The sequence below is a fragment of the Kwoniella dejecticola genome, chromosome 1, assembly GCF_000512565.2.
Source record: "Kwoniella dejecticola CBS 10117 chromosome 1, complete sequence".
In the NCBI taxonomy this organism is placed as follows: Eukaryota; Fungi; Basidiomycota; class Tremellomycetes; order Tremellales; family Cryptococcaceae; genus Kwoniella; species Kwoniella dejecticola.
In genome coordinates this window covers 3,239,397-3,265,227 of record NC_089301.1, presented here as the reverse complement: position 1 = coordinate 3,265,227, position 25,831 = coordinate 3,239,397, and the positions used below count along the sequence as shown (strand labels likewise).

General features: G+C 49.1%; 9 protein-coding genes across 9 annotated transcripts; 4 read left to right on the top strand and 5 right to left on the bottom strand.

The window, feature by feature from the left end:
* Positions 1 to 476: 476 nt before the first annotated feature.
* Positions 477 to 3,228, top strand: I303_101210 (uncharacterized protein; the record flags this gene model as incomplete). Its single annotated transcript, XM_018404577.1, has 6 exons — positions 477 to 1,069; positions 1,162 to 1,252; positions 1,329 to 1,518; positions 1,592 to 1,725; positions 1,789 to 2,686; positions 2,783 to 3,228. The coding sequence occupies 6 exons, from the start codon at positions 477 to 479 to the stop codon at positions 3,226 to 3,228; spliced, it is 2,352 nt and encodes a 783-aa protein (XP_018267231.1).
* Positions 3,229 to 3,465: 237 nt separating this feature from the next.
* Positions 3,466 to 4,629, bottom strand: I303_101209 (uncharacterized protein; the record flags this gene model as incomplete). Its single annotated transcript, XM_018404576.1, has 1 exon — positions 3,466 to 4,629. The coding sequence occupies one exon, from the start codon at positions 4,627 to 4,629 to the stop codon at positions 3,466 to 3,468; it is 1,164 nt and encodes a 387-aa protein (XP_018267230.1).
* A 569-nt stretch (positions 4,630 to 5,198) lies between these two features.
* I303_101208 (uncharacterized protein) lies at positions 5,199 to 10,827 on the top strand (the record flags this gene model as incomplete). Its single annotated transcript, XM_018404575.1, has 4 exons — positions 5,199 to 5,361; positions 5,427 to 5,552; positions 5,621 to 7,606; positions 7,670 to 10,827. The coding sequence occupies 4 exons, from the start codon at positions 5,199 to 5,201 to the stop codon at positions 10,825 to 10,827; spliced, it is 5,433 nt and encodes a 1,810-aa protein (XP_018267229.1).
* Positions 10,828 to 11,486: 659 nt separating this feature from the next.
* Positions 11,487 to 12,733, bottom strand: I303_101207 (uncharacterized protein; the record flags this gene model as incomplete). Its single annotated transcript, XM_018404574.1, has 7 exons — positions 11,487 to 11,575; positions 11,663 to 11,801; positions 11,887 to 11,904; positions 12,011 to 12,148; positions 12,231 to 12,317; positions 12,407 to 12,451; positions 12,533 to 12,733. The coding sequence occupies 7 exons, from the start codon at positions 12,731 to 12,733 to the stop codon at positions 11,487 to 11,489; spliced, it is 717 nt and encodes a 238-aa protein (XP_018267228.1).
* Positions 12,734 to 13,155: 422 nt separating this feature from the next.
* I303_101206 (uncharacterized protein) lies at positions 13,156 to 15,828 on the bottom strand (the record flags this gene model as incomplete). Its single annotated transcript, XM_065968290.1, has 18 exons — positions 13,156 to 13,205; positions 13,265 to 13,977; positions 14,043 to 14,202; positions 14,270 to 14,445; positions 14,500 to 14,542; positions 14,603 to 14,662; positions 14,729 to 14,789; positions 14,852 to 14,881; positions 14,937 to 14,951; positions 15,018 to 15,051; positions 15,116 to 15,159; positions 15,216 to 15,245; positions 15,337 to 15,405; positions 15,465 to 15,472; positions 15,525 to 15,552; positions 15,609 to 15,654; positions 15,721 to 15,753; positions 15,812 to 15,828. 18 exons carry the CDS (start codon positions 15,826 to 15,828, stop codon positions 13,156 to 13,158), a joined length of 1,617 nt encoding a protein of 538 aa, XP_065824362.1.
* Positions 15,829 to 16,129: 301 nt separating this feature from the next.
* I303_101205 (uncharacterized protein) lies at positions 16,130 to 17,860 on the bottom strand (the record flags this gene model as incomplete). The annotated part of the gene is made up of 3 exons (XM_018404572.1): positions 16,130 to 16,905; positions 16,969 to 17,189; positions 17,259 to 17,860. The coding sequence occupies 3 exons, from the start codon at positions 17,858 to 17,860 to the stop codon at positions 16,130 to 16,132; spliced, it is 1,599 nt and encodes a 532-aa protein (XP_018267226.1).
* Positions 17,861 to 18,433: 573 nt separating this feature from the next.
* Positions 18,434 to 19,330, bottom strand: I303_101204 (uncharacterized protein; the record flags this gene model as incomplete). Its single annotated transcript, XM_018404571.1, has 1 exon — positions 18,434 to 19,330. One exon carries the CDS (start codon positions 19,328 to 19,330, stop codon positions 18,434 to 18,436), a length of 897 nt encoding a protein of 298 aa, XP_018267225.1.
* Positions 19,331 to 20,266: 936 nt separating this feature from the next.
* On the top strand, positions 20,267 to 21,999 carry I303_101203 (tubulin beta chain; the record flags this gene model as incomplete). Its single annotated transcript, XM_018404570.1, has 7 exons — positions 20,267 to 20,340; positions 20,408 to 20,614; positions 20,680 to 20,932; positions 20,993 to 21,394; positions 21,453 to 21,589; positions 21,650 to 21,812; positions 21,877 to 21,999. The coding sequence occupies 7 exons, from the start codon at positions 20,267 to 20,269 to the stop codon at positions 21,997 to 21,999; spliced, it is 1,359 nt and encodes a 452-aa protein (XP_018267224.1).
* Positions 22,000 to 23,210: 1,211 nt separating this feature from the next.
* Positions 23,211 to 25,719, top strand: I303_101202 (uncharacterized protein; the record flags this gene model as incomplete). The annotated part of the gene is made up of 2 exons (XM_018404569.1): positions 23,211 to 24,218; positions 24,295 to 25,719. The coding sequence occupies 2 exons, from the start codon at positions 23,211 to 23,213 to the stop codon at positions 25,717 to 25,719; spliced, it is 2,433 nt and encodes an 810-aa protein (XP_018267223.1).
* Between the last annotated feature and the right edge of the window lie 112 nt (positions 25,720 to 25,831).

Here is a 25,831-nt window from a genome sequence, read left to right as displayed (position 1 = left end):
TACCAGGGGCAACTCGGGATGTGCCTTTTTGCCTTTTTTGCACCCAAAATTTTGGATTGGTCGGATTTGACCGATGACGATGAAAGTGACAACACAGGATTGGGAGGACTAACCAACCCAGCCAGCTGCCAGTCGGACGACCGAGATGGATCTTGACTTTTATCTTCATCTTCATTGGGTCTTAATCAAATACTCGGTATCGTGTGCATACCCACACTCCTTCGCGCCTGCTCACCTGTGCATAGGTTCGCATACTGTCTTGCATCAACGCCTAGAGTCGTCTTGTAAAACCAACAGTGGCATCACTCGGAAGACCGAGTTGAACAAAGATAGAAGATCGGCATTCATCCCGCTTGATATCGTACCTGGAGAAAACATACTTGTAGAGTCAACTCCAGCGCCCTGTCAATTGTCAGTGAATGTCAAAGAGCGAATCGAAGGATCTTAGCAAAATACTATTATACCATCGAAACGAGATGTCAGAGAAAGATCCAAATAACGCATCACCTTCGACCACCATACAAAAAGGTGGACCGTTCAAGCCTGCCCAGATGACAACCTCGAACTCGACGCGTAAATACCCTAGACGAGGATCGATATTATCAACGCCACAAATCGATCCAAACCCAAACTCGAATTCAAATGCATTATCGTTATCGCGAGTACCTACGTCGAGTAGTATACATACGAGGAACGCGTTGAGGCGAATGGCCACTCATGAAACTGGTAATTACGATCCAGAAGACCATGAGGACGAATACATCAACGGCGACGATGCGCTGCATACGCACGATGAACATGAACATGAACACGATGGCACACCTGCGCAATCGAGAAGGAATAGCGATAATACACAAGATAAACTGCATAATCACGGTCAATCCACTTCGCCTGAAGAAGGGGAAGATGAAGAAAAGCAGATCGAAGGTAAAAAAACGAGATTTGGAGGAGGAAAGAAGAAAGAAGTGGAATTGCAAGATCAGACCAATTTGTTGCCTGTTAAACAAGTGGTAGCTGTTTTCGTGGGATTGACGTGTGCCTTGTTCTGTTCGCTGCTGGATCAAACTATGTAAGTTTAGGTATCAGTCTTTCACAGTGAAGCTGTGGTCTGGACATCGAGACCAGATGAGATAAGGCTGACGGATGAGATTCCGGTCATAGCGTTACTACTGCCTTGCCTACGCTTGGTAAGGTATTTAACCGGGCAGATATCAGTTCCTGGGTCGGAACCGCTTATCTACTTACATCAACCGTAAGTCAGGTTCTGTCTCCAAACGCGTTATCGATACGGTAAGAAAAGCATGCTGATCAAGGAGTCACTCTGATAGACCGCACAACCTATTTACGGCCGAGTATCCGATATCTTTGGCCGAAAATTCACCTTGCTGGCGTGTCTGTTCATATTCTTGATGGGCTCTCTGGCTTGTGCTTTGGCTCAATCAATGATTCAATTGATCATCTTCCGAGCTATACAAGGTATTGGCGGTGGTGGTATTCTGACTCTAGCAATGATCATCAGTGAGTCCACTCGGCTGATATGCCCTTCCCTGATTTTACTACTGGTTGACTCAAGCTGATTATGTTTCTACAGTCTCCGATGTTGTATCGATCAAGGAAAGAGGAAAGTACCAAGGCATCACAGGAGTCGTCGTTGCTACTGCCAATTCTTGCGGTCCAATTGTCGGTGGTGTGTTCACCGAGAAAGTCACCTGGAGATGGTGTTTTGTGAGTCAGGTCTTTGCTCGACACGATTGTGCGTGCATGATGGAGCTTACAGGGCGACTCTAGTATATCAACCTTCCTCTCACATCTTTGGCAATGATCATCATCGTTTTCTTACTCCCGCTACGTCGCGTTAGAGGATCGATGTGGGGCAAGCTCAAGAAACTCGACTTCTACGGATCCATCTTGACCCTCGGATGGGCATCGTTGATCCTCATCGCCCTATCATGGGGCGGATCTCAATACGCCTGGTCATCTGCTGCTGTCATCGCTCCTCTAATCATCGGCTTAGCACTACTCGGCGTCTTCTTATTCGTCGAATGGAAAGTCGTCAGTCTCCCTTTGGTCCCCATGCACATCTTCAAGAATATGTCAGTAGCCGCATGTTACGTTACAACCCTGTTCAACGGTATGGCCTTCTACGCTGCGCTGTATTACCTTCCGCAATATTTCCAGGTCGTCCGTGAAGTCTCAGCGATCCGATCGGGAGTCTTGACCCTGCCTTTGATGTTGGTGCAGACCTGTGTGGCGTTCACATCGGGTATGATACAGTCAAAAACGGGGGATTATTGGTACAACCTCGTCATAGGGTTCGGTATCTGGACGATCGGCTTAGGTTTATTGAGCTCGATCAAGCCGGATACGAGCGAGGCGAAATTGGCGGTCTATCAAGTCATAACTGGTATTGGAGCTGGACAGACTTTCCAGACTTCGTTAGTAGCGATTCAGTCGGGTGTCTCGAGAAAAGATATGGCGACTGCTACGGGCCTGAGAAACTTCACGCGGATGTTAGGCGGTACGATCGCGTTAGCAGTTGGCAATGCCATTGTGAATAATCGGGTGAGAAGTGAATTGAACGGAGTCCTGAGTGGAGATGTGCTCGGAATTATCTTGTCGGATCCTACGCAAGTGAAGAGTGTGGGTTTGACGGACGAACAAGTAGGAGCGGTCATACAAGCTTATTGTGAGTGATTGCTGCTTGCTCACCATCTCTGTCAATATCGAAAGAGAACAAGAGCTGATCAGGTTGGAATCTTGCTCTCCTCTGCTCCGAATTTAGCCAAAGGGATCAACGGGATTTTCTACTTCACCACACCCGCCATTGGATTATCGTGCTTGATCACCTTGTTTTTGGTGAAAAACGTCAAGCTGAAACGAGGGGAAGATGAGGCTGCGAAGAAAGCAGAAGCGAAAGCTTGGATAGAAAGTAAGAAAGCGAAACGATCGGCCAAGAAAGGTGAATTGCATCTTGATGGTGACGCCCAAGATGTGTCCGAAGAAGGTACACAAGACAGAGCAGCGGAAGAGGAGGACCGATCTCGAGCCCAGAGCGAATCAGGATCCCTGGACGACTCGGGATCTCCGGAAGGTAAAGCTAGGAATAGGATAGATAGTGAGGATACGGTGTTTGATCACCCGTCGACTGCCGAGCGTGTCAAAGAAGGATTGGAAGATGTAGGAAAGAAAGAAGCTGAAGCCTTGGCTGGACCACCGAGCAAGCAATAGTTGTCAGATCGGGATCGGGCCGAACGGGGATCGAAAGGACCGGCTTGGAACATAGATCGGATTGTGGGGATATCAGCAATGGAGTGTTGTATTTTAGATATAAATGATGAATGATGTGTGATGCATAATTGCTGCCATGATGCAAAGTGATTATAGTGTGTCCATCGGCATGAGCCTTCCTCATTGTTTCCTTTCATCAAACCTGTCGTTCTTCCAAAATCTCTTTCCCCTACGACTCTATGCAGTGCTTTCGCCCGACTTCTCCAATGAGGGATCTTCGACCTCATCGCCCACAGCCCATCTCCTCATGCCTACCACCTTGATCCTGATACCCTTCTCTTTGCCCCATTCAGCTAAGACCTCTTTCACGGACCTCGAATCGCCGTTGAACATCATGAACGGTTGTTCGTACAGGATTTCATCGTTCTCGAATGGTCTATCCAGCTTCTCAACGACTTTCGTCGGGAATCCCACGACTTGTCTCGATATCGTCCTTGCGAACTCATTTATATCCTTTTCTAATTCATCTCCGTCCGGTCCATGTATCAACGTCGTCATCGGTTTCTCCGCATCGAGAGATTCTACAGATACCACGATGATCCCACCGACTTTACCCTGTTTATCGTTCGGTCCGCCATGTGCGTAGCCGGAGGGTATATAGCGTATCTCGGGTCTCGAAGGGAAGGGGGATGCGAATGATGTAGCTCTGATCAACTTCAAGTTCTCGCCCGTCTGCGATAATGACGAGAGAAGGGTCTGTTTTATAGTTTGCGGTTCGCTTGATTGGGTGATCACTGCTGAATGCGAGTCTGAGTTCCCCTCGTTTGGGGTGGGTAGGGAGATCAACGGAGCTGAAAGGAGGGATTCGACGGGGAATTGTAATATTGGATCTTGCCCCACTTTGATCTCTCCGTTATTCTGTTGAGATTGATGTTGAGAAGGATGCTCAGTCTCTTCTGGAGGAACATCTAAAAAGGCAGTAGTCTCCGAAATGTTCTTGGCGGTATTTAAGAAAATGTTGTTCTTAGCTACGAAATCGGTTTCGCAGCCTAGATGAACCATACCCACCCTTTTGTTGGACAAGAGGGATATAGAGATTACCCCTTCGTTGGTAGTTCGCCCAGAGACTTTGGCGGCTTTCTTCTCGGCATTGGCGGATGTCGATGTGCGTAAATAGTCTAAAGCGCCCTTCAAGTCCAGATTGGATTTTTCTAGGGCTTCTCTAGCTTGAGCGAGGGGGACGGGAAACTCTTTTCGGAGTGATGCAATCAGGCTGATGGGTACTTTGCTCTTGGGTTTCTGATCGTCCAGGCGCAAAGAGGTGGAAGAGAATGAACGGATCGTAGGAAAGAAGGTGGATCGAAGAGACGAAGAAGCTCGAGGCAGGAGTGACCCGGACATCGTGAATGCAGAGACGCTTCCTTCGAAGGGCAATCTGAGGAAGAAGTTGACGCTTATCGAGAAGTCAAGCTGAAATTACTGGGTTGTGACTTTGCGATGGTTGCGGGATAATTCTTATTCTCATTCTCATTCTCAGCCAGGGAGGGACTCTTCATCTTCGGTCAAATGCTCTGACGACTCAGTGTCACGTGACTTCCCTTACCTCCATCTTGACTAGTATAAGAACCCCACAACAGTGATACGCTCAATGAATGTATGGATACTCAGTGTTCACGACGCCTCTGAATAGGAGGCCTGCTCAAGATACATAGCGCCAAGGCGCTGCGTATCACTAGATGTGACGGGCGATAAGCGAAGATTTCAGGTAGAGGAGATCATCTGTATATCTGCCACTCACATAAGGTGGACTGTTTTGCTCATGTCTCGCGTTGAAATGTTGAAATGTTGAAATCGGTCTCACTTGACTCTTGTTGATGATCCATAACATTGACATACGTTGTACGGCAACACTAACGAACACCTCAACTGACGATCCGTGCTTGATCTTGGAGGCGCAAGAGGTGATCACCATGGCCAAGAAGGCTCCACTCGCAGAAGGCGGTCCTAATGATGGATCGCCTTATCCAGCAGGACCGTCGACCGAAAAGTCACCAGCCAGCTCAACCAAAATTGTCAAACCGACGATACTCTTCCAGACTGCTGGTGGGATGGAGATCTTCAAACGCAAGTTGCGTAAGTGAGATCGAATCGCAGTACAACGTCTAGCTTCTCTGATCGACTACGTGTACCATCCGCAGAACCGAGTCAGTCGTTTGAGTCCGTGTTAGCATCTGCTGTCGAGAAATTAGATCCAAGATGGACACCCAAGCAATTCAGGATATCGCATGTACGATCCGATGACAGAGAGGTAGACCTGATCGATGGTGAGTGCTCGCCGCTGTGAGACTTGATATTCTTGAGATACGTTTCATGAGCTGACGAGATCCGCCAGAATATGATTATGCATCATTTCAACGGAGAGCCTTGGACAACCCTTCGGCCCGATATACAATTAAAATCTACCTACCAGGTAATGACCCAGCTCCGACTACGTCCACAATCACACCACCAGTAGCCCTTGATCATCGTCCTGAGAGTCCAATGTCGGCGGGCCCCTCAACTTACGATGCTAACCTCTTCGAAACACCTAAACGTAAGCCAACGAAGGACAAGAAGGGAAAACGAAAAGCCGAAGAAGCCGGTGCCGTGGAAATGGAAGAACAAAACAGTGTCAATCAGATACGCAAATCGGATACCTCTGATGCTGAGATTCCTACCAGTCTCAACCAATCAGGGACGCCTTCATCCGCGATTCCCAAGTCGGCTAAGAAGAAGAAGAAGAAGCAGAAGAACAAGGACAGCTTGCCTGGACCAGCCCAGTCTCCAACGACTTCATCCTCGTTCAACGCTCCTGCGCCTTCAGATTCAGCACAAGCATCGCTCACCCCATCCACGTTATCCAAAGGCTCCACGAGAAGGAAACGAAAGAGAGATTCTATACTGCCCGACGCAGCTCTTGCAGCGCCACCCAAGTCCGATGAACTCGCAATTGCTAGTGAAAGCGAAAAGGTCGACCGAATGCGTACTTCGAAAAGTCCCGAGAAGAAACGTCAGAGGAAAAGCAAGACGCCTCACCCCCCTACCATTCGCCCTCCCCCCGCCTTTCAGATCAATCTGTCTTCAGCCACTTCATCTGCCCCATCGCCCTACACTCACCTAAATAAGTATCGGCCTGTCACACCCAGTCCGCTTGGACGACTTGCAACGCCTTCGACACCTTCAGTGGACGGGGATGCCGAAGAGAACCTGTCAGAACAGCCGGAACCATTAGTCTTGCCCTTGAAAGAGCGAAAGAAGTTGAGCAAGAAGGGGAAGACACAAATACCGAACTCTGATCATGATGAGGTCGTTGATGACATAGAGCAGGAATCGCTACAAACAGCGACACATGGAAATGAGACGACTGCGGAGCTTCACGCTCAGACCGGCAAAGGGAAGCAAACCAAGAAAGCTAGAACACCGAAACCTAAAGCCAAGTTACCGCAAGATGCTCAAGAGGCTCCAGATAGCGGTCTAAATGAGGAAACTCCTGCTCGATCGGGCATTGTTGCGACCGAAGAAGGCCCATTAGCATCGGAGCAGGACAAGAAGGTGGTGAAAAAGACCAAGGCTAAGAAGGCCAAAGACACAGTGGTGTCTGATATACCAGTAGATGAATCAGACCATACGGTCACGCCTGCTAAGAAAGCTTCGAAAAAGGCCGGGCCTCCCGTGGAGGAGGTTGTTTCGCAGACGCCGGACATACCTAGCTCGGACGGAGACACACCACCAAACGGAGAAGCCGATGTCGCTTCTTCAAGCAGAAAGCCCACCAAGAAGCGGCTCAACAAGGATGTAAGCGCTGCAGCTGTGGTGGCCGTGCAGCCAGCGGAGGCTAGTACGAACTTGTCAGAAGATGAGAGTACCCCAATCACAAAGTCTACGAAAGCATCAAAGGCGAAGACTGTCACGCGAAGGCGGAAAGACAGTGAAGCAGAAGCCTTTGCAGACCAGGCTCATGCTGAGAACTTTCTGATGGATCACACTGCGATGGAGGCGGACCGCGAAGATTCAGACATGCCTACGCAAGCTTCTCCCGAGGCGACAGATTCTGCTGTCTCCAAACCAGACACAGGCACTCCACATGCGGTCGTATCAAGATTCATTTCTCTTTCTCATCCGTACATCTATCATGTACGACCCAACGATCCTAAACCCTTTATCACTTCTCGATACAATTCGTCATCCCTCGACAGTCGAAGTAACCAGAAGATATATGGTCAGTCGAAGTCTGCCATCGTCTCGGTTGAACACGATGAATCGTCGAAAGCAGGTGATACATCGTTAGAAGAGGAGGAAGTGGCACCGTCGCCTGCAGAAAAGGCTGCGGAATCACGCTGTGAGTGTTCATTGCGATCCATTTATCAGGCTACTCACTCCACTGACTGATGATTTACTTTAGCGTCCTCAAAACCGACATCAATCCGTTCCGACCTCTCGACAATGGATACTTCCAAAATTACGCAACACTTGACGCCCGACTACCAGAAACAGCTTCAACAGAGAGGACAATGTGTGATCTGCAACGGTCCATCTCACTTGCAAAAGGATTGCCCGGAAGTCTTACAGGGCCTGGATCGGCTTCGAGAACTTCTGGAAGAGCGTAAGGCGCAGAGAAAGAGTGCTTTGAGGAATACCAGTATTGAGCACATACAGAATTGGATAGATCGCTTAGACAGAATCGCAAGCCAGGTCAAAGGTCATAAATCAAATATCAAATCGCACAAGCCGGTCCCATTGGATCTTCCCGATAATCCTGCTCGGGGTTCAGTTCCCACGCCTGCGAGAGCCAAGGAGAAAACGATCGCCGAAGCAACCAGTCCAGTGGCTTCTGAAGTGATCATTCCTGAGAGCGTCGAGCAGGAGGACACGGAAGTGACTGCTGTAGCTACTACTTCGACAAGCCCGCTAATGGACACTGTACCAGTCGAGGAGTCGTCTACAGCCGAGACACCATATCCCTCGAAGTCATCGACTGAGGGCTCATCCAGCTCTCTTGCGCTTGATGCCGTTCCTCCTTCAGCCAGGGCTCAGAGTACACCCCCTGATTCTGCTGAGCCGTCGGTCGCCTCGCAATCTCCCACATCGGACCCTTCGGTCTCGCCCGAACCCACGGACATGACAACTCAGCAAACAGTACAGTCACCTGCCAGGGACCACAGCGCTCCGCCAATATATCTCAAAGCCTTAGCAAGCAAAGCGGGATCGGTCTCTGGACTCAGTGTCTCTGATGCAGTCATCGAGACTGGCAGCTCAGCTTCTGAAAGTGAAGATGAAGAAGACGAGTCGGGGTCAGGCTCAGAATCGGAGTCCGAGGATGGCTCTGATGATGACACGCCAAGCAGGAATAGTCGTTCTAGATCAAGTGGAAGCGTCAGTCGATCTCCTTCACCGACATTTGTGAAGCACACAGACTCCCTTGATCCTCCATCTTTGGATGCTTTCATGTCGATGCCCCTATCGCAAAAACTCAGACGTCGTGCGAGACAATCGGCAGCAGGTATGCAGGATGTTGAAATGGCAGAGGAGATTGAGGAAGAATCAGATACCGAGTCAACGCCTGAACGCCAGCTACCTGCTGCGTCGTTTGCGGCGAGAGGCAGAGCCGGTTCCGAAAGTTCGGTCGGCGAATTTGCAGACGAGAAATCCGACGAGGACTATGACATGGATGAGGACGAAGTCATGCCATTCACTCAAATGCATGATCTCGCCGCAGTTGGCGAAGATGCGCAAACCGAGTCTATCGAAAACACCACTCTGCCTGAGGCCATATCAAACCAGCCATCGAAATCGCCTGCCCATCCCGCTATCGAACCGTCCTCTAGAAGGTCTTTCGCTGATCTAGCGGGTGGCACCAGCCCGTCACCTATCATAGCTGAATTCCCAGGATCGATTGCTTTGCAGGAAGCTATTGACGAGGATGCCGCCGCCGACAGAATTACCGGAGCTGACGAGCTCGCCGAAACTTCAGATGCTAGAAGGCGCCATGAAAATCCACAAGGTCTCATGTCTCCTCCTTCTTCGCCTGGCGGCGATGTGCAGGACAATCTACCCGAGCCTATGCCCGCTACCCAACTGATCAACGGGGATAACTCGCAAATGGAGCTTACGCCGCAACCGGTCAAAGGAAGAGTCACTCGCGGATTAGCAAAAGCTTCAACCCTTGCGCCTCCTGTCGAGCTAGCGTCCTCTGCCTCGCAGCCTGTTCCATTCTCTCCGCCTCGACGCAGACACACTCGATCAATGTCCCGAGAGCCAACGGCGGAGCCCCCTTCTCCGCGCGTTACCACGCGCCGAGTCTCGTCATCTCAGCCAAACCCTTCTTCGCGTTTCCGGTCCAAGTCTCCGTCTAGCAACGTCCCTGTCCGAAGGAGTGCTAGAGGGACCACACCCTCTTCACAGATAGATGAGCTCATGTCTTCGCCTCTACCGCATCCCAGACGAAGTTCGAGAAGAGGCACCACACCTCTAAATTCATCGCAAATGGACCAACTACAGTCTTCCCCACCCAATGCTGTCAAAACTCCCGCTCCTATACCCGAAGAAGACGAGTCCGAAGCTGAAGACATTCAAGTAGCTACTCAACAAACACCGAATGGCTCGAAGGCACCCCTTGTTCCCGAGACTCAAGAAAGTGAACCTCGACGCATCGGATTACGGTCGAGCACATCAAACCTGTTCATGTCACCCGGATCTCAGTTACCGCAGACTCAAGCTTACAACATCTATCCGAACTTACCTTCCTCCGAGACCGGTGTGAGTGTCGACGAAACGCCTAAAGCCTTAGGTATGCCCAATGGTGTAGCCGAGTCCCCGCTTTCCGCCAGAAAGGCAAATGGTTCATCTCGGAAGAGTAGTTTGAGATTCACGAGTCCTGTTCTGGAGGAGCAAGAGGAAGAAAGGACAGACCAAGTCAAAGATTCTCAACCTCACCAAGAGGACGAGTCGGACATCGAACTTGGCCATGAGCCGAAGACGCAGGCCAATGGACAGGGGACCAGAGGAGTGGTGGATCGGGTGTCGGAGAATGGTTCGGAATCATCCTCAGACGAATCTGACGATATTCCACCACCGATCATAGGCAAATCCACATTGCGCTCGTCAAAGTCGACAAGTTCGTTATACCCTGCTTTACCTTTACCTAAGTTCGCCTCATCTCAGCCCGCACCTATCACCAACGGGCATATCCACCATGCTCACACCATTCCTACTCTGTCTTCTTTATCCAAAGATGTGTTGCGCAATCGATCTTCTTTCGGCTTCCCCTCCTCACAACCTAATCTATCGACCAGAGCTCAATCTCGGATGAGCTTACCTGCCCAATCATCTTTGAACGGTAATGGTCTCGGTCGAAGCAGGAGCAGTTACGGTCTCTCGCATTCTCAGCCTGCTCCTGCGGCACAGAGCGATAGTAGTTCGGGTTCTGGAACGGATAGCGATTCGAGCGAAGAAGAGAAGACGCCTGCGAATATGAAGAATAGGATTTCTAGAGGTGCTGCGGCTAAACCCAAAGTCAGAAGGAGGGCCAGTCAAGGTGATGTTCTGGGAGCAGGCTGGTGATCGATTCAGTATCAGATATCTTGATGTTCATTGTTCATCTTGAGGTATAGTTTCTAGCATATTATGTATAGTACTATATATTCATTTTTGGGTTTTGGCTAATGTTTATGCTGTACATATACATAAACCCTTCATCTGATACCATATATATGGGTTGACTTCGCAATGAAGTATGAAGTATGTATACATGTTTCATAAGGGCGTCATACGCTTCGCGGCGATCATCTCATTTGCAACCTTGTTTGCATCGACTCGTAGCTGCACGTGACGACTGAGGCGACTGAGGCGAATGAGGGCCGAGGGGTGGGAACAGGAGGGTTGACCGTATGAGAAAGGATGAGAGAGGGGAGCTGAGGCGGATGAAGGGCGAGGCAACGGAACAGGAAGGTAAGGGGGAATGTGATTAGATAAGGGTCAAGGAGTGGCAAAATGAGGCGAGAAGAGGCGAGAAAAGGGGGGAAGGAGAGAGGAGGGACGAGAGGGGACCTTATAGATTGACCTTATAGATCTGATTATTATAGGTCACAACACCCATAGATAATGGAAGTACATTCGTCTTCTCTACATCCGATACAGTATATACAGTATATAAATGGGTGATACCTGTATCAACCCTTCAACGGGAGAGCCGTATCGTCTTGACGAACCTGGCCGCCCCTCTACCATTTCGACTGACTACCATCGTACCTAACGTGCAATCCCGAGTATTTATCTTTCGTCGCTTCCCCGACTACTTTGATGATTCCAGCTATTTTTTCACATACACAGGAACGACGAGATCAGCTCCTCCTCTCGACCGACAATTCATATTCAGGCGACGGACAATGTCACTTACAGACACTTTCCTCGACGGTTAGAGGAGCTTTCTCCATGCCTGCCCATTTAGCACCTCTGTCTCCCATATCAGTCTGTACCCATCCGGGACTTAATGCGAAGGTGATGATTGACGGTTCCTCGAAGTGAGCATATCGAGCCTATGAAACCCCAAAAAGGCAACATTCAGCATTTTCGCCTCTTTAAAGCAGTCAAATTCCTCGTGAGGAGGTGGTGAGAGCTTACAAGGTAATTCATGGAGCTCTGTCACAGTCACGGGTCAAGGAAGTCAGCTTTCAGCCTCACGGCACAAATGTACGTAGACGATAGGAGCATCGATACGCTAGCGTTGATGGGAATGTCGACTCACCTTGGTGATACCGTATCCAGCATCCAACTTATCAGGCACTCTATCCATGATACTGGCCCCCGAAGACATCCACACGAATTTGCTACCTTCCGACATGAGAGGCACGCACGCTTGCCAAAGAGCCAGAGGAGCTAAAACCTGTGTGTAGTATACAGTAGTATACAGCGAATGACAATCAGTACTCCGTCGAAGACAATGTGTCAAATGCGATACCACCCACATTGATCCTCCAATGTTCCTCGAACGAACCCAGATCAACTTCTTTCAACGCTCCGAAACAGTCTCCTATAGCTGCATTGGCAATCACCTAATTTCCCATCGCCATCGCGGGTCAGCCAAACAAAATGAAAATAACCTTTACGAGTATTCGAATCCCATTGAGTCGGGGTGACTCACAATGTCGAGTCTATCGATACCTTGAGATTTCAGTTCTTGCATCGCCTAAACAATCATGATCCAAAATGAGCTATATACTGACAGCGCTTTCCAAAATAGTGATGTCCACTTTGAACCCAGACTCACCTTCTTGGCTGAGGGTATATCCCCGGAATCAATCTTGACTTTGATCGCCTTTGATCCATCCGCAACTTCGATCTCAGGCATACTTCCTCCACTTGGATCTCTCAGACCCAAGATGACATTCGTGTTTGGTTGTTTGGCATATGCTTTGGCTAAGCCGAGTCCGATACCTCGGTTTGTTCCTGTGATGAGTACGTTAGGCATGATGCTTCGTTGGCCTCCTGAGATAGCTGAGAAAACGGAGACTAGGATGGAAAGATTGCTACAATTGCCCAAAGCGTTAGACTATACGTCAACAATCTCATGTTGCATGTATATATACTCATTCTTGACGGTGTTCATATGCTAGCTCTCATGACTCATGACGAATTGTACGGATCTCATACATCTACGAGAATGCAGCCCAGGTGACATCCCCGATCTACGAAATAGTGATTCGGCGCCGATTATCCCGGTTCCTCCACTCATCACGTTGACCGTGCCTAGATTCCAAAGACTCGGTACCACTTTGTACCACAGCTCTGATTCCAGCTAACACACGCTCTGAACACGTCTGTATGTGACTGAGTTAATCTTACACGCAGTCGATACCACATCAGGATACTGAAAGAAAGGTGGAGGATGCATCAACCTATGTCGTTAGGTAATGAGCCATCTGGTCTAGCGTTGCACATCTCTGAATTCATTCATCAGCTTGGCATGACTGCACCCATTGACTCCACTCATTAAGCTTACCGCATCGAGCTTGATCCGCAGAATTGACGAAAGTACATAGTCTACATGCCCAGTCAAGCTGCGCCTGGCTCCTGACCGATGACGGACTTGTCGGAAGCTCGAACTGTATTGATGCTTCTGCATCCCCTCCTTCGTCCTTTTGGCGCCCGAAAGGCAGCTTCGATTGTGTAGCAGACGGGGAAGGTCGACCAAGAGTCCTGCCCTTCGACGAGGAGTGAGACGAGGAGGCTAATCCCAGTGCTTTGAGTCGTTCTTGCCGTATCATATCAGCTCCAAAATTGCTGTTGGACGCCTTCGGAACTTTGGCTTGTTTCATCGGAGGCTCAGAAATCGCTGGCGGTGAAATCTCTCTTTTTACTCCTCTGCTAAGATCGCCTTTTGTCACTTGGCTGGAATGCGAAACCTCCAATCCATCAAGTTCGTCAGCCGCGATGAACTCCTCCCATCCACCACGCAGTCTGTCTCGCTCTTCGTCATCCATCTCATCCTCCATCTCCCTTTTCCTTTCCTCCGCTCCTATATGGGGATCTTCCACCTCGTTTTCCTCGGCAAATACCGGCTTGACGTCTTCTTCTTCCTCTTCTCCACTCATGTCGATCTCTTCGTCCGAGATCTTCACAAGTGGTTTCGTATCTGCTGACGGACCAGCCAAGACCTTAAGTCGTGCTTCAGCAGCAGCAGCCCGCATCTCCGCCGCAGATTTGGATTTCGCACTGATCAAAAACCCAATTTTAGCTTGCTCAGGCAAGGTTGAGCACACTAAATATGCTGGACTCACACTTTCCCTCTTGTATCGCCCTTCCACCAGGGATTGTCTTCCTCCCACATTTCTCCTGCCCTTTTCTTGGCTTTGGTCACCCCCATACCCGAGGACACTAGTATTTTGGTCACATCATCGATGAATAACTTGCGAGTTGCCCTATCTTCTTTCGTGATCGCTGTACAAGCGCATGCATCGTCAGCTCTTGAGCCTCGCCATGACAAGCTGAAGAGACAATGCCTCACGTCTACTACCGTCTAGCCTTGAGCCACCTTCGCCCATATCGACATTATTTTTTCGTCCCGCTTTCCTTCTGTATTCCGTCTGCCGGCCTGATCTATGCGAAGCTTCCCCTTGAACTAGACCGGGAGTTCTACTTGCTCCTGGTCCTCTAGCCGGTCGTTTCGCCTTTCGCGCGTCTCTACATGACCATATCTCAGTCGTCTCGTGACTGATTTCACAGACATCAACTTACGATGCACTGACACCGCAGACATATTCCGGGAAATCGGAGGCACCTGATGAAATGACATCAGCTCATAGTGTCTTTGCAGGACGCCACCTCCAAAACAGCTTACGGTATCCTTCTCCGCCCATACGTACACTGTCCTTCAGCCGTTTGCCGTCCGACCAGAATCCTGAAGAGAATAGACAAGAAGTTAAGCGCATAACTCCTACCACCAGGGCGATAAGTCTTCACGTACCGTCTCCATAATACCCCCTCGCTTGCAGTCGACTGACATCTGCCTTGATCTCGGCCATGAGCTGTAACAGCCTTGATTAAGCGCAAATCGTCCCAATTAAGGTGAAGAACCTCTGATATCTACCTTCTGGAATTTCGGGCCATGGTTCATTTGCTGAGATGTAGGCATGAGTGAACGCACGGATGTGATCATTGATAGTACGACGTACCTCTATGTGAGCCATCTAGCGGCATGACGGAGAGTAAGCGAGAAAGCACAACCAGACATCTTATGATTAGAACAGGCTGACCTCATGACACATCACAGAAATGATGTATTGCATTCTATAGTGCAGATCAGCGTCTTTGCTCGAGGAGTTGTACCTAGTGATATAGCTGTATCACGCACGGTAAGAATCTTCCACTTGGTCCCCTCAGAACCAGCTCTATACTCTGAACAGCCCATCAGCTCGAGCTCTGCTTAGCCTCGCTGGAAATAAGGAATTCACTTGTCCATGATTCCAATTCCGCCCTGCAAACTAGTATTCTCTATCAGCGAGTCGTTCTCACAGCATACCAAGCGAGATCCGCCGAGAATGATTGGATGAAGCGACGAAGTATTGAGCTTACCACTCGGTTGAAGGCAGCTTCTTCGAGCGTATGAACCTGCATGAACCTATCCCGCATTATCGTCTTCATCTACCCGTAAACTCAGCGCTGATTTCCGTCCTGATGATTGTTGTGGTGGTCGCACATACTTGAGCAGCTATGCCTGTGGGTCAGCTCTGAATCTTGACGGAACAGTCTGAGCCGCTCACCGACCGATTTGAGTATATCCTCCGCATCCTGGTTAATACACCCGTCAGCCAATGCGGGTCTGGGCACGAGGACCAGAGACTTACTGTATGATCTTTCTTATTCCTCAAAGAACGAATGAAGATGATATACCTGATGATCATATTCGTAAGCAGTCGACCCACCGGTGATATAGTGACGGGATGTAAGAGGACGCACGGATTCGGATTGGCTTGACGTTCGTTCAAGCGCCTGCATCAAGTCACATCAGTATGAACAGCGGATCGGGTAAGAGGCTAGCAGGGCTCACAGCTGAGGAGCCTGCATCTTGTCCCGCGAACACGCCTCCCGAGAATGTTGGCCTGCTTCCAAGACTGAACAAAAATAGAAGCAGTATAAGGAGGATGCAACATTAGGTGGACGTTTATTGATCGACCTCCACCTTGAGGAAATCGAGTCTATACTACTACTTTAGCACCGGCGCTGACTGGACTAATAGGTTCAGATTCTATTCATTCTAAAAATGATGCAGTAGCAAGCTTGTTGTTTTATAATCAAAGCTAATCAGCACTACAAATTATACCAAACTGTCATCATGTGTCAATTCAATGTCCTGTTCATGTCCATCTCAATCGAACAGCCAGTCCTGCTCGCTATACTGACTACCTGTCTGCGAACCCTGGGAAGGACTCCTCGCTACCTTCAACCTCAGTCTCGCGCTCTTTCTTGGTGTTTCCCCAATACCTGTGAGATTATTGGACGAAAACTCAGACATATCGCCCGATGAGCTGTTGAAAGAAGCGGATCGAGTGTGCGACCGAATTGAGGGCGATGAGCTTTCCCCAGATTCAGATTTGATGGGCGATGTGGACTCCGAAACCTTATCAAGAGAAGGAGATATATGAGACCATCCGGCATATTCCAACTCCTTCTTAGCTTCACTTGTGGCGATCTTGGCCGAACAAACCACATCGACCAGCGGTATCGTCTTCTCCGTGGTCAGATCAAGTTGCTTCACTGCAGGTTCTCCGCCGTCTCTGGCACCAAAGTCTTCATTTGCTGTTTTCAGGCGTTTGCAATTCTCGATAATGGCACTGATAGCCGCACCGGCCCCCTTTTTATGCTCGTAAGCATGTACTCGGGGATACTTGCCGGTGAAACAAGATCTCTGGACCATCTTCCGATTTCGTGTCCCGATACCACCGCTGAAAGGCTCAATAGGATTGAAAGGGTAATACTTAAACGGATGCGTTAGGCATGGTAATGGCGGTAGCTCGGAGAAAGGTGGAATTTGCGGTTTTATGTGGATCAGACCAGGCATGAAATCATCAGTTGTAGCTTGCAGATGTCGTCGTTCGATATGTGCCATGAGCGCAGGCAAAGAATCTCCCTCGAAGAGACAATCTGGAAATCCAGGTGTCAGCGGCTTTCTATTTTCGATTGATACTTGGCGGAGTGACCACCTACTGAAAGGGCATCTAGCTGAGAATTGCCCCATGTGATTCTTGAGCACATGTTCCTCGCAGGCATTCCTGTGAATGAGCATCTGACCACAATCGTTCCAATGGCACTGGACCGGACCTGGAGGCGTGTGCGATGGATATAAATGACAATGATGGATATGCTTTTCCAGGGTCGCCCAAGAATTGAGTATCGCTTCGCAGCCACTCCATGCGCATCGTGTTGGTCTACAGGATAAATTTCCATCAATCAGCAAGCCATGACATGCGCAGAAAATCTTCCACTGCAGGACTTACCTGGCGTGAACGAAGACTTGTAATTTGATGAATTTGATTTTCTTCTGTTCCTCGAGTTTGCTCTCTTCAGCTCGAAGCATTTCGCTGTGAGCCTGTCGAGCAGCTTCAATAGTCGCCATTTGCTCGGCTCTCCTCATTTCTTTTTCGATTAACTCGCTCGTGCGAGCGTCTCGGTTCACTTGCTGAGGTTTAACATACCGATTGATCAAAGGAAGGTTGATGTATCTTTCCGCTGTTCCGTTGAAGGATTGACCATCCGGAGGTCTTGACGGATCTCTGCGGATGACAGGATGACGGATTCGTGTCTTGGATTGAGCTTTGGCTGCTTCTTTCTTGGAGTACTTTGCGTCTCTCTGAGCTCCTCTCGAAGGCTGATACCGACCCGTAGAGGGCACTCGAACATGTGTGGATTTCGGCTCTTCCTTCGGCTCAGCTTTCGGTGTACCAAGATACTGCGTGAGCGTAGGGATACTCGTACTGGTCGCATATAAATGTCGATGTTGTCTATCCGTGTGAATGGGCATCGGATGGTTGACGGGGCTAAAATTTGAGGACGAGGAAGATGTTTGAGGGTAGGTTTGGTAACGACTTGATTGGACCATCGGCTTTCGCGGTGGCGTGTAATGCTCGGCAGTCATCGACATTGCGGGACTTTGATGATTACTTGAGGGTCAAGCCGTCGAGTGAAAAATAACAAGATACCAGAAGATAAGATTGAATTGGGTATATTGTTGTGTAATGACATTAAGAGAACAGAGAAGGAAAAGGAAAAGGAAAAGGAACGATGCACGATGAACGGCCAAAGAGGGTACAGTCATGTTCATCTTCCTTTATCAAAACTAGGTTACCTCAAAGGAAGGTACGCAGACTAAAATCACTAAACTGCACATCATCCTTCCTTTCTTGTGTGGATCTGATCGTAACCTAAAGGAAAGTCGCCGCCGCCGCGGAAGAGTGCGACATTGCATCACATACGATTGCAGGGCCACTGAACCGACGCAGATCATCGCATGTAACAGCCACATGTACGGATCCATTTGGAGTACATACGTGCGTACTGGTCACTTTGACCTCGTCAAACAACAAAGATAAATCCACAGTAGATTACAATACCACAACACCCCAATAAGGTTCTGCCATATCCATATCCACTTACCGGACGACCGTTTGAGACGCTACTTTTCCGGATCCTTCGGCTTTCCTTTCCCCCTACGAACGCCCAACTTGGAGATTTGATGCACGTACGCCTCAGTAGCACTCGAGACTTCAGTAGATACCCATCGCGTACGACAGGTGGGACACGGTACGGTCCTTTTCGGTCTGGTTATGACTCCCACTTGACTCGCCACCTCCAGGAGATTCGAAACGCATGGGATACAATACTCTGTCGCACATGTAACGTATTGCACAGCGTCAATGAACCCAAGTTCGACTAGACTAGGGGAATGCCCCAGCCGGTGTTTACATTTTACGCAAGTCCATACCCCTGCTTCTGGGCTTTTGTCATTCTCTCCAGCTATCTGAGGGAGGGAGTCGAGGCGTTGTAGACCTATCGGACAAGATGCAAGTCTTAGTTCCGAATCATGACAAGGTGTCATCGGTGTATCAAGGTCGATGTCGTATGGAACGGCTTTCATTTGTTCTTGTTCTTCTGCGAGCTTGGTCATGTCCAAACGTCCTGCGGGGGGTTCGCGTCCAGTGACTTGTTCATCATCTTGTGCGTCACCATGACCGATGACTGTGAGCTTTACGCGCCGGCGCTCCGGAAGCGGCGCTTCAGGAGACACCGACGATGCTTCCGCAAGATGACGAGGTGGATCACGAGGAGGTCCGTTCCTTTGCTTGCCGTGGACGGGCGTTTTCGAAGCTTTTCTCATGACTTCACGATGGTGAGCCCACACAGATTCTTCAAGAATTCCAGCATCGATACGCGAGCTAGCTTGTTGCTTGGACCGTCGCGCAGGCTGAGCTCGGCAAGGACGTTCGCTGGAGGGGAGATCTTGGGCAGAATTCTCTTCCAGAGCAATCTGAAGGGCTATGTCTTCCGCCTCACAGAGATCTTCTGAGGCCATTTTCGTCCGAAGAGGAGAGCCAGCTCTCACATAGATCCGTGCGTGATTGACAATTTGCGTATTCGCTTGATATACCGTAAATGTGCCTCGGAAAGCAGGTCGAAGTCTTCAGGATTACATGGACGTTTGCCCAGTCGTGCGAGGCGTCAATGCCTGTGGAGCGATACCGAGAGACCCAAGAGGACAGGATCCTGGATCGGAAAGTTGAACGACCTGAGCTAAGAACGCTCCGATGCAATAAGCAGAGCGAGAATGGGGAAATCAACCATTGGTCCCTGCATAGAGTAGTTATCTTTTGGCTCATGGAGCTGCCACACGACAGTAAATGCCACGTTGGATGGGCTGTAATGTAATTCCGCAAATTCCCGTACAGTCAGACGCGTAAAGGCGAGGACGCGCGCAGGAGAGAGACGCATTGACCACGCTGAGCAACACCAGCAAACATCCCCTCAGCAGTGTGAAAAACATTTGAGCATCAACAACATCAATCAAAGATTTCTTCATCCTTGCCTACCAATACCTATACCTACCAGTACCTCACGCTCCTTTTGACGACCTAACGACAACTAAATAAGCCAAGAGTCAGTCTATCTTACATATCCTTGAAGGCTTGGACATGTGCTAACTTTATGAACGATCTGTTTGTTCCTGTTTGAAACGCGCTATGACCTTTCACATCCATTCATCGTGAACTCCAACTCGAAAACCTGACTGACTCTTACACAACATGATGCCACCTGCCAACCAAACATTCTCCGTAAACACCGACGCGTTCACAACTCACGCATTGATCACCTCGACAACATCCTTGCTCACTCTTTCATTGTTGATCTTCACTTGACCCGACTATCATCTTTTCTTTCTTTCTCTTCACCCTCCAACCTGCTCAACTGTCTCGCTCTTTGATTCACCCTAATCCTTACTACCCAAACCACCATGACTCGATCAGTGAGAGAAATTGTTCACCTTCAAACCGGTCAATGTGGTAATCAAATCGGTGCCAAGTTCTGGTAAGTGCTGACGCGCATGTGTACATCATGAGAAATAAGAAGAGCGGACACTGATCGGATACTGCAGGGAGGTCGTCTCCGAAGAACATGGTATCCAAGCCGATGGTTCTTACAAGGGTACCACTGATATCCAACTTGAACGAATCAACGTCTACTACAATGAAGCCGCTGCTGGAAAGTACGTACCCAGAGCTGTTCTCATCGATTTGGAACCGGGAACAATGGACTCTATCAGAGGTGGACCATTAGGTAGTTTGTTCAGACCAGACAACTTGTAAGCTCTCATTCTCATCGCTTTCATCCTTCCAAAGCGAACAGTCGCTGATGTCATCCTCGCAGCGTCTTCGGTCAATCTGGTGCTGGTAACAATTGGGCAAAGGGTCACTACACCGAGGGTGCTGAGCTCATCGACTCTGTCCTCGATGTCGTAAGACGAGAGGCTGAGGGATGTGACTGCCTTCAAGGGTTCCAAATCACCCACTCCCTCGGTGGTGGTACTGGTGCCGGTATGGGTACCCTCTTGATCTCCAAGATCAGAGAGGAATTCCCAGATCGAATGATGTGTACCTTCTCCGTCGTTCCTTCTCCTAAGGTGAGTATCAGCTCCCGTTTTGGCAATCATTTCAAACACAAGCTGACACCGCGTTGCTAGGTCTCTGACACCGTGGTCGAGCCTTACAACGCTACTCTCTCCGTTCACCAATTGGTTGAGAACTCCGACGAGACCTTCTGTATCGATAACGAGGCTCTTTACGATATCTGCATGAGAACTCTCAAACTCAACACACCTACCTACGGTGATTTGAACCATCTCGTCTCCGTCGTTATGTCAGGTGTCACCACATGTCTCCGATTCCCCGGTCAATTGAACTCTGATTTGAGAAAGCTCGCCGTCAACATGGTTCCTTTCCCTCGATTGCATTTCTTCATGGTCGGTTTCGCTCCCTTGACCGCCAGAGGTTCCGCTTCTTACAGGGCTGTCACCGTCCCTGAGTTGACTCAACAAATGTTCGACGCCAAGAACATGATGGCTGCCTCTGATCCTCGACACGGTGTAAGTAGATATCACCCATCTGCCCGTAACAATAAAACTGATCGCGCTGCACGAATAGCGATACCTCACTGTTGCCTGTTACTACCGAGGTAAAGTCTCCATGAAGGAGATCGAGGACCAAATCCAAGCCGTTCAAACCAAGAACTCTGCGTACTTCGTCGAATGGATCCCCGGAAACATCTCTGCCGCTCAATGGTGAGTCCCTGATGTGATCTGATCTTACTGAGAGGTTTGTGCTAAATCCGCTTTCTGTAGTGATATCCCTCCTCGAAACCTCAAGATGTCCTCCACCTTCATCTGCAACTCCACTTCTATCCAATCTCTCTTCAAGAGAATCGGTGAACAATTCTCGGCCATGTACCGAAGAAAGGCTTACGTCCACTGGTACACTGGAGAAGGTATGGACGAGCTCGAATTCGTGAGTCTCCTTTGCTCTTCATAGCATATGAGTCAGCATGTTCTAACAAGGAATTTGTTTGTAGTCCGAAGCCGAGTCCAACTTGCAAGATTTGGTATCCGAATACTTGCAATACCAAGAAGCCGGTGCCGATGATGAAATCTACGGCGACGAGGAAATCCCCGTTGGCGAGGAAGAGGAGATATAATCGGCTTCACCTCTGGTTCTCCCGACTACCCCTCTTTCATCAAATTAGCATGTCTATAATCTGCTTTTTCCCCGCGATCTCTGAGAACAACACTTCTAATACCTCCACGTCCGCCCGGAGTTCTTGTTTCTTTCGAAATTCGCTTTTTCAATCTCCCCTTACCTAAACCTTAAACCCGCCTTTATTCTTTGTATCCTTTCGCCTCACCCGAAGCTGGAGTTCTTCGATGTCTTCTTTGAAGACGGTGTGCTGCGTCTTCCTCTTTCCTCATGTCTCCCCGAAAGTCATCATTAGGGTATACGTTGTATGCAACGTCATAACACCGGCAGTCTGTCTGACATCTCTTAATTCTTAAGTACGAGCACTGATCATGTCGGCTGACATTGCGAAAAACCATACGAAACCTGATACATTGATTTCAGGACCCGCTTACGCTGATGTAGGGCTCGGCTCATACCCCTGAAGATCAGTGTGAAAAGCATTGCGCTGACTCCTTTGTCCCGACGAAGAAGCATAAAGGAAAGACGATGGTATAATCCCAGCAACGGCGATGACATCGTCCACATCGGCATCGAATCTCGATGTGAATGATGTCAATCCATAAAAGGAGATGATATACTAGAAATAGATGTGTTCAACATTGTATTGCATTGGGGATGGTCGAACGTGGGAAATGGGGTGGGATTGGATTCAAAGGAAACTCTGCTCAAACGTTCACAAGTATAGCATTATATTTAGCCTCCGACAACAAATGGGTCACAACGAGACAAGGGATGACCAAACGATACGAGATTTATGGGAGTATACTAAACATGGGAGTATAGGGTACCATTGGATCGATTGACATCTCGCCCTTTCGTCCTTTTGCCCTATCATCGTCTTCAGGGGATATATCATTATCTATTACCTGATTATCTGATTAATCTAACTTTCAACTTTGTTTTCTTTTACTCTGGGTCTCTCTTCACAAGGTGTACACTGATTGACCTCTCAAGGGTGAGGAAGACGAGGACAAAAGTATTCCGGGATAAAGGAGTACACTACAAGATAGGAAGAAAGCGAAAGCCCCAAGCGCAGAGTGAGGAGGATCAGATCATATTCATCGTAACTTATCAACCATATCTGTCAAAAAAGGTTCCACTGCTAACTGCGTTGATAACAAGCTTACTCGTATTTACTTGATACCTGACGCAATTACATTGAAGAAGATAATGGACCAGAACCAAACTCAGCCTGCTATCCCTTCCCAAGTTCCCCTCATTTCAAGCCATATACCCAATCAATCGATCTCTACAACTACCGATCGATCCACATCGCCCGTCCTGGTCTCGCCTGAATCTCCACCGCTCGTCGAGCTTTCTCCTAGTGAAGCGAATTTCCCGCCCGCACAAAATCAGCATAGGTTATTACACCCTCAATCTGGTGGCAAGCACGGTGCATCGACATCGATATCAACTTTATCCTCAATCTCAACTTCGACGTCAATACCGACTCAGAAGGGGAGAGCTAAAGCGAAAAGTACTGCAACAGGCAAAGGTAAAGGTAAAGGTAAAGGTAAAGGTAAAGGTAAAGGTAAAGGCAAATCAACTGTAAATCAAGGTAGTCGATTCCCAGCGTACACTTCGGAAGGTGATCGACAATGTACCAATTGCTCAGAGATCGATACCCCCCAATGGAGGGGCACGCTTTGTAATGCCTGTGCATTGTGGAAGAGGTCAAGAGGTACGGATAGACCATTACCCCTGCTTTTTCCTGTTAAACGCAGGAGTCCGACTCCTGAACAAGAGGACGACGAAGATGATGAAGGCGAAGGAGATGAACATGAACATGAAGCGCAAGGGTACGAAGGGTACGAAGGGCAGAAGCAGCGGCAGATTGAGGTGAGATCGAAAGGGCAGTTTGGCTGTGAGATGGCTGGTATCGATGAGAGAGAACGTAGTCCACCCATCAACAAAAGGAGGTTCTGGGTGGATCGACCGCACTCGCAGAGCTCCGATGGGGTGGCTGAGGGTGAAGGTGGTTTTGCTCCTGCCCCTTTCTTGTTTGAAAAACAGGCTAGCAGGAGTATAGGCTCGGGAGAGGCGATGCTGAGCAGCAGAGGTGTGCCAGTCTCGAGAAGAGGCGGTTCGATGTTACAAGGATATAGACCTGGGATCAATCGTGGTCATGATCATGTTCACGCTCATGCGAGGACGATGTCGTATCAGCCTACACCTACTGTCAGTATTTCTCATCTGCCTTCTGCAAGGATGTACGAGACAAGATAGCTGATGGGGTTATCCGTCTGTCACACAGCATCAACATCATCAACGTGAATATCGGCAGCACTTCCGATCGTCTAGCGCGATCGGCATGACCATGGCTCAACCCAGTAATGATACTTCGGCGTCACCCCAAGGGCAAAGGCAATCGCAAGGGCAGACTGCAGTTGGGTTGAGATCGCGACCTCACAGAAGCTTATCAATCGTACCTCCCGATCGCAATCTCCACGCCAATCCAAATCCAAATCCAAATCCAAATCCAAATCACATTCGACTTCATGACAAAGGGGATGACAAAAACCAGAATCAACCGCCACAAACAGGTAGATTGAAAGGTATACACTCCACACCCGTCTCGCCTACCCGACCCATGCAAGGCCTGAGCTACCAAAGTCAAGCCCAAGGCCATCTAACGGTCCCACGCGGTGAGGAGAATCTACGAGATCGGATCGCGGCTATCATGTCGACCGCTCATGCCGATACGAGTATTCATGGCGGCAACACGGAGTTTGAACTGGGAGGCAAGGCTCAACGGCACCGCGGGAATACGTTGATGACGCCAACGAGAAGCAAAATGCAACGATCCATCTCTACGCCTCAAGACGGTCACGACCGCGTCGAACGTCTTCAAGGGCATTCAATGGACGACGAAGAGATCAGGTCGCCTTATTTACCTTACTCATTGGACAAGAGCAAGAGCAAAAACAAGGGGAGGCCAATAAATAATTTGGATTTAGGCTTGGATTCGGGGTGGCACTCCGATGTCCACAGTGACAGGATGGTAAACTCGTCGAATCCCGTTGACTATCCTCAAAAGGAAACGCGATCCGATGATAGGCTGAAAATCAGTGGATATGAGTACGGTCACGCCTGCGATGATGGCGCTGTGCTCGGCCCTGAAGATCGGGACGAAGACGAAGACGGGTACGAATACGCATTGGGGAATGGGGATCGAAGGGACCACGAGCAAGAGCAGGAACGCGAAGAAGAGAATGCGCATCCGATGAAGTTAGGAATGGGATTCACAAGAGAGGAATTCGTCAGAGGCGCAGAATGGTTATTCGATATACTCGAATCAGCTTCCAATTTCCTCAACCAGTCTCAGGCTCAAGCTCAGTCGCATCTCAAATCGCCGTCTCAACCTCGAACTCAGGCTCAATCTCAACGTCACTCTCGAATCCGACAAGGAGATCAAGACGATGCTTTGAATGATAATCCAGACGAGGCAACGCCGAAGATCGAAGATGGCTCGGAAACAGAATACCTCACAGGACGAATTGGAAATGGTAATGCAAATGCTAATGTGAAGGGCTTCACGAAGGCTAAGACGATTGGTAGTGTAAATGGAAACGAAGAAGAACAAGGCGGATTAGGCATGTTGGGCGGAATTGCCGAAGAGGAATTACGAGGATCAAGGTGTGGTACTGTAGATGATCCTCCTTATCATTATCATAGTTAGTGACTGTGTTTAATCCTCGCCTGCTCAAGAAGGAATCATGCGGGACATACTGTCTTTCGGATCAGTAAGGGACATCACCAGTATCGGGATTAGTTGGAAAATCAGCATAGAC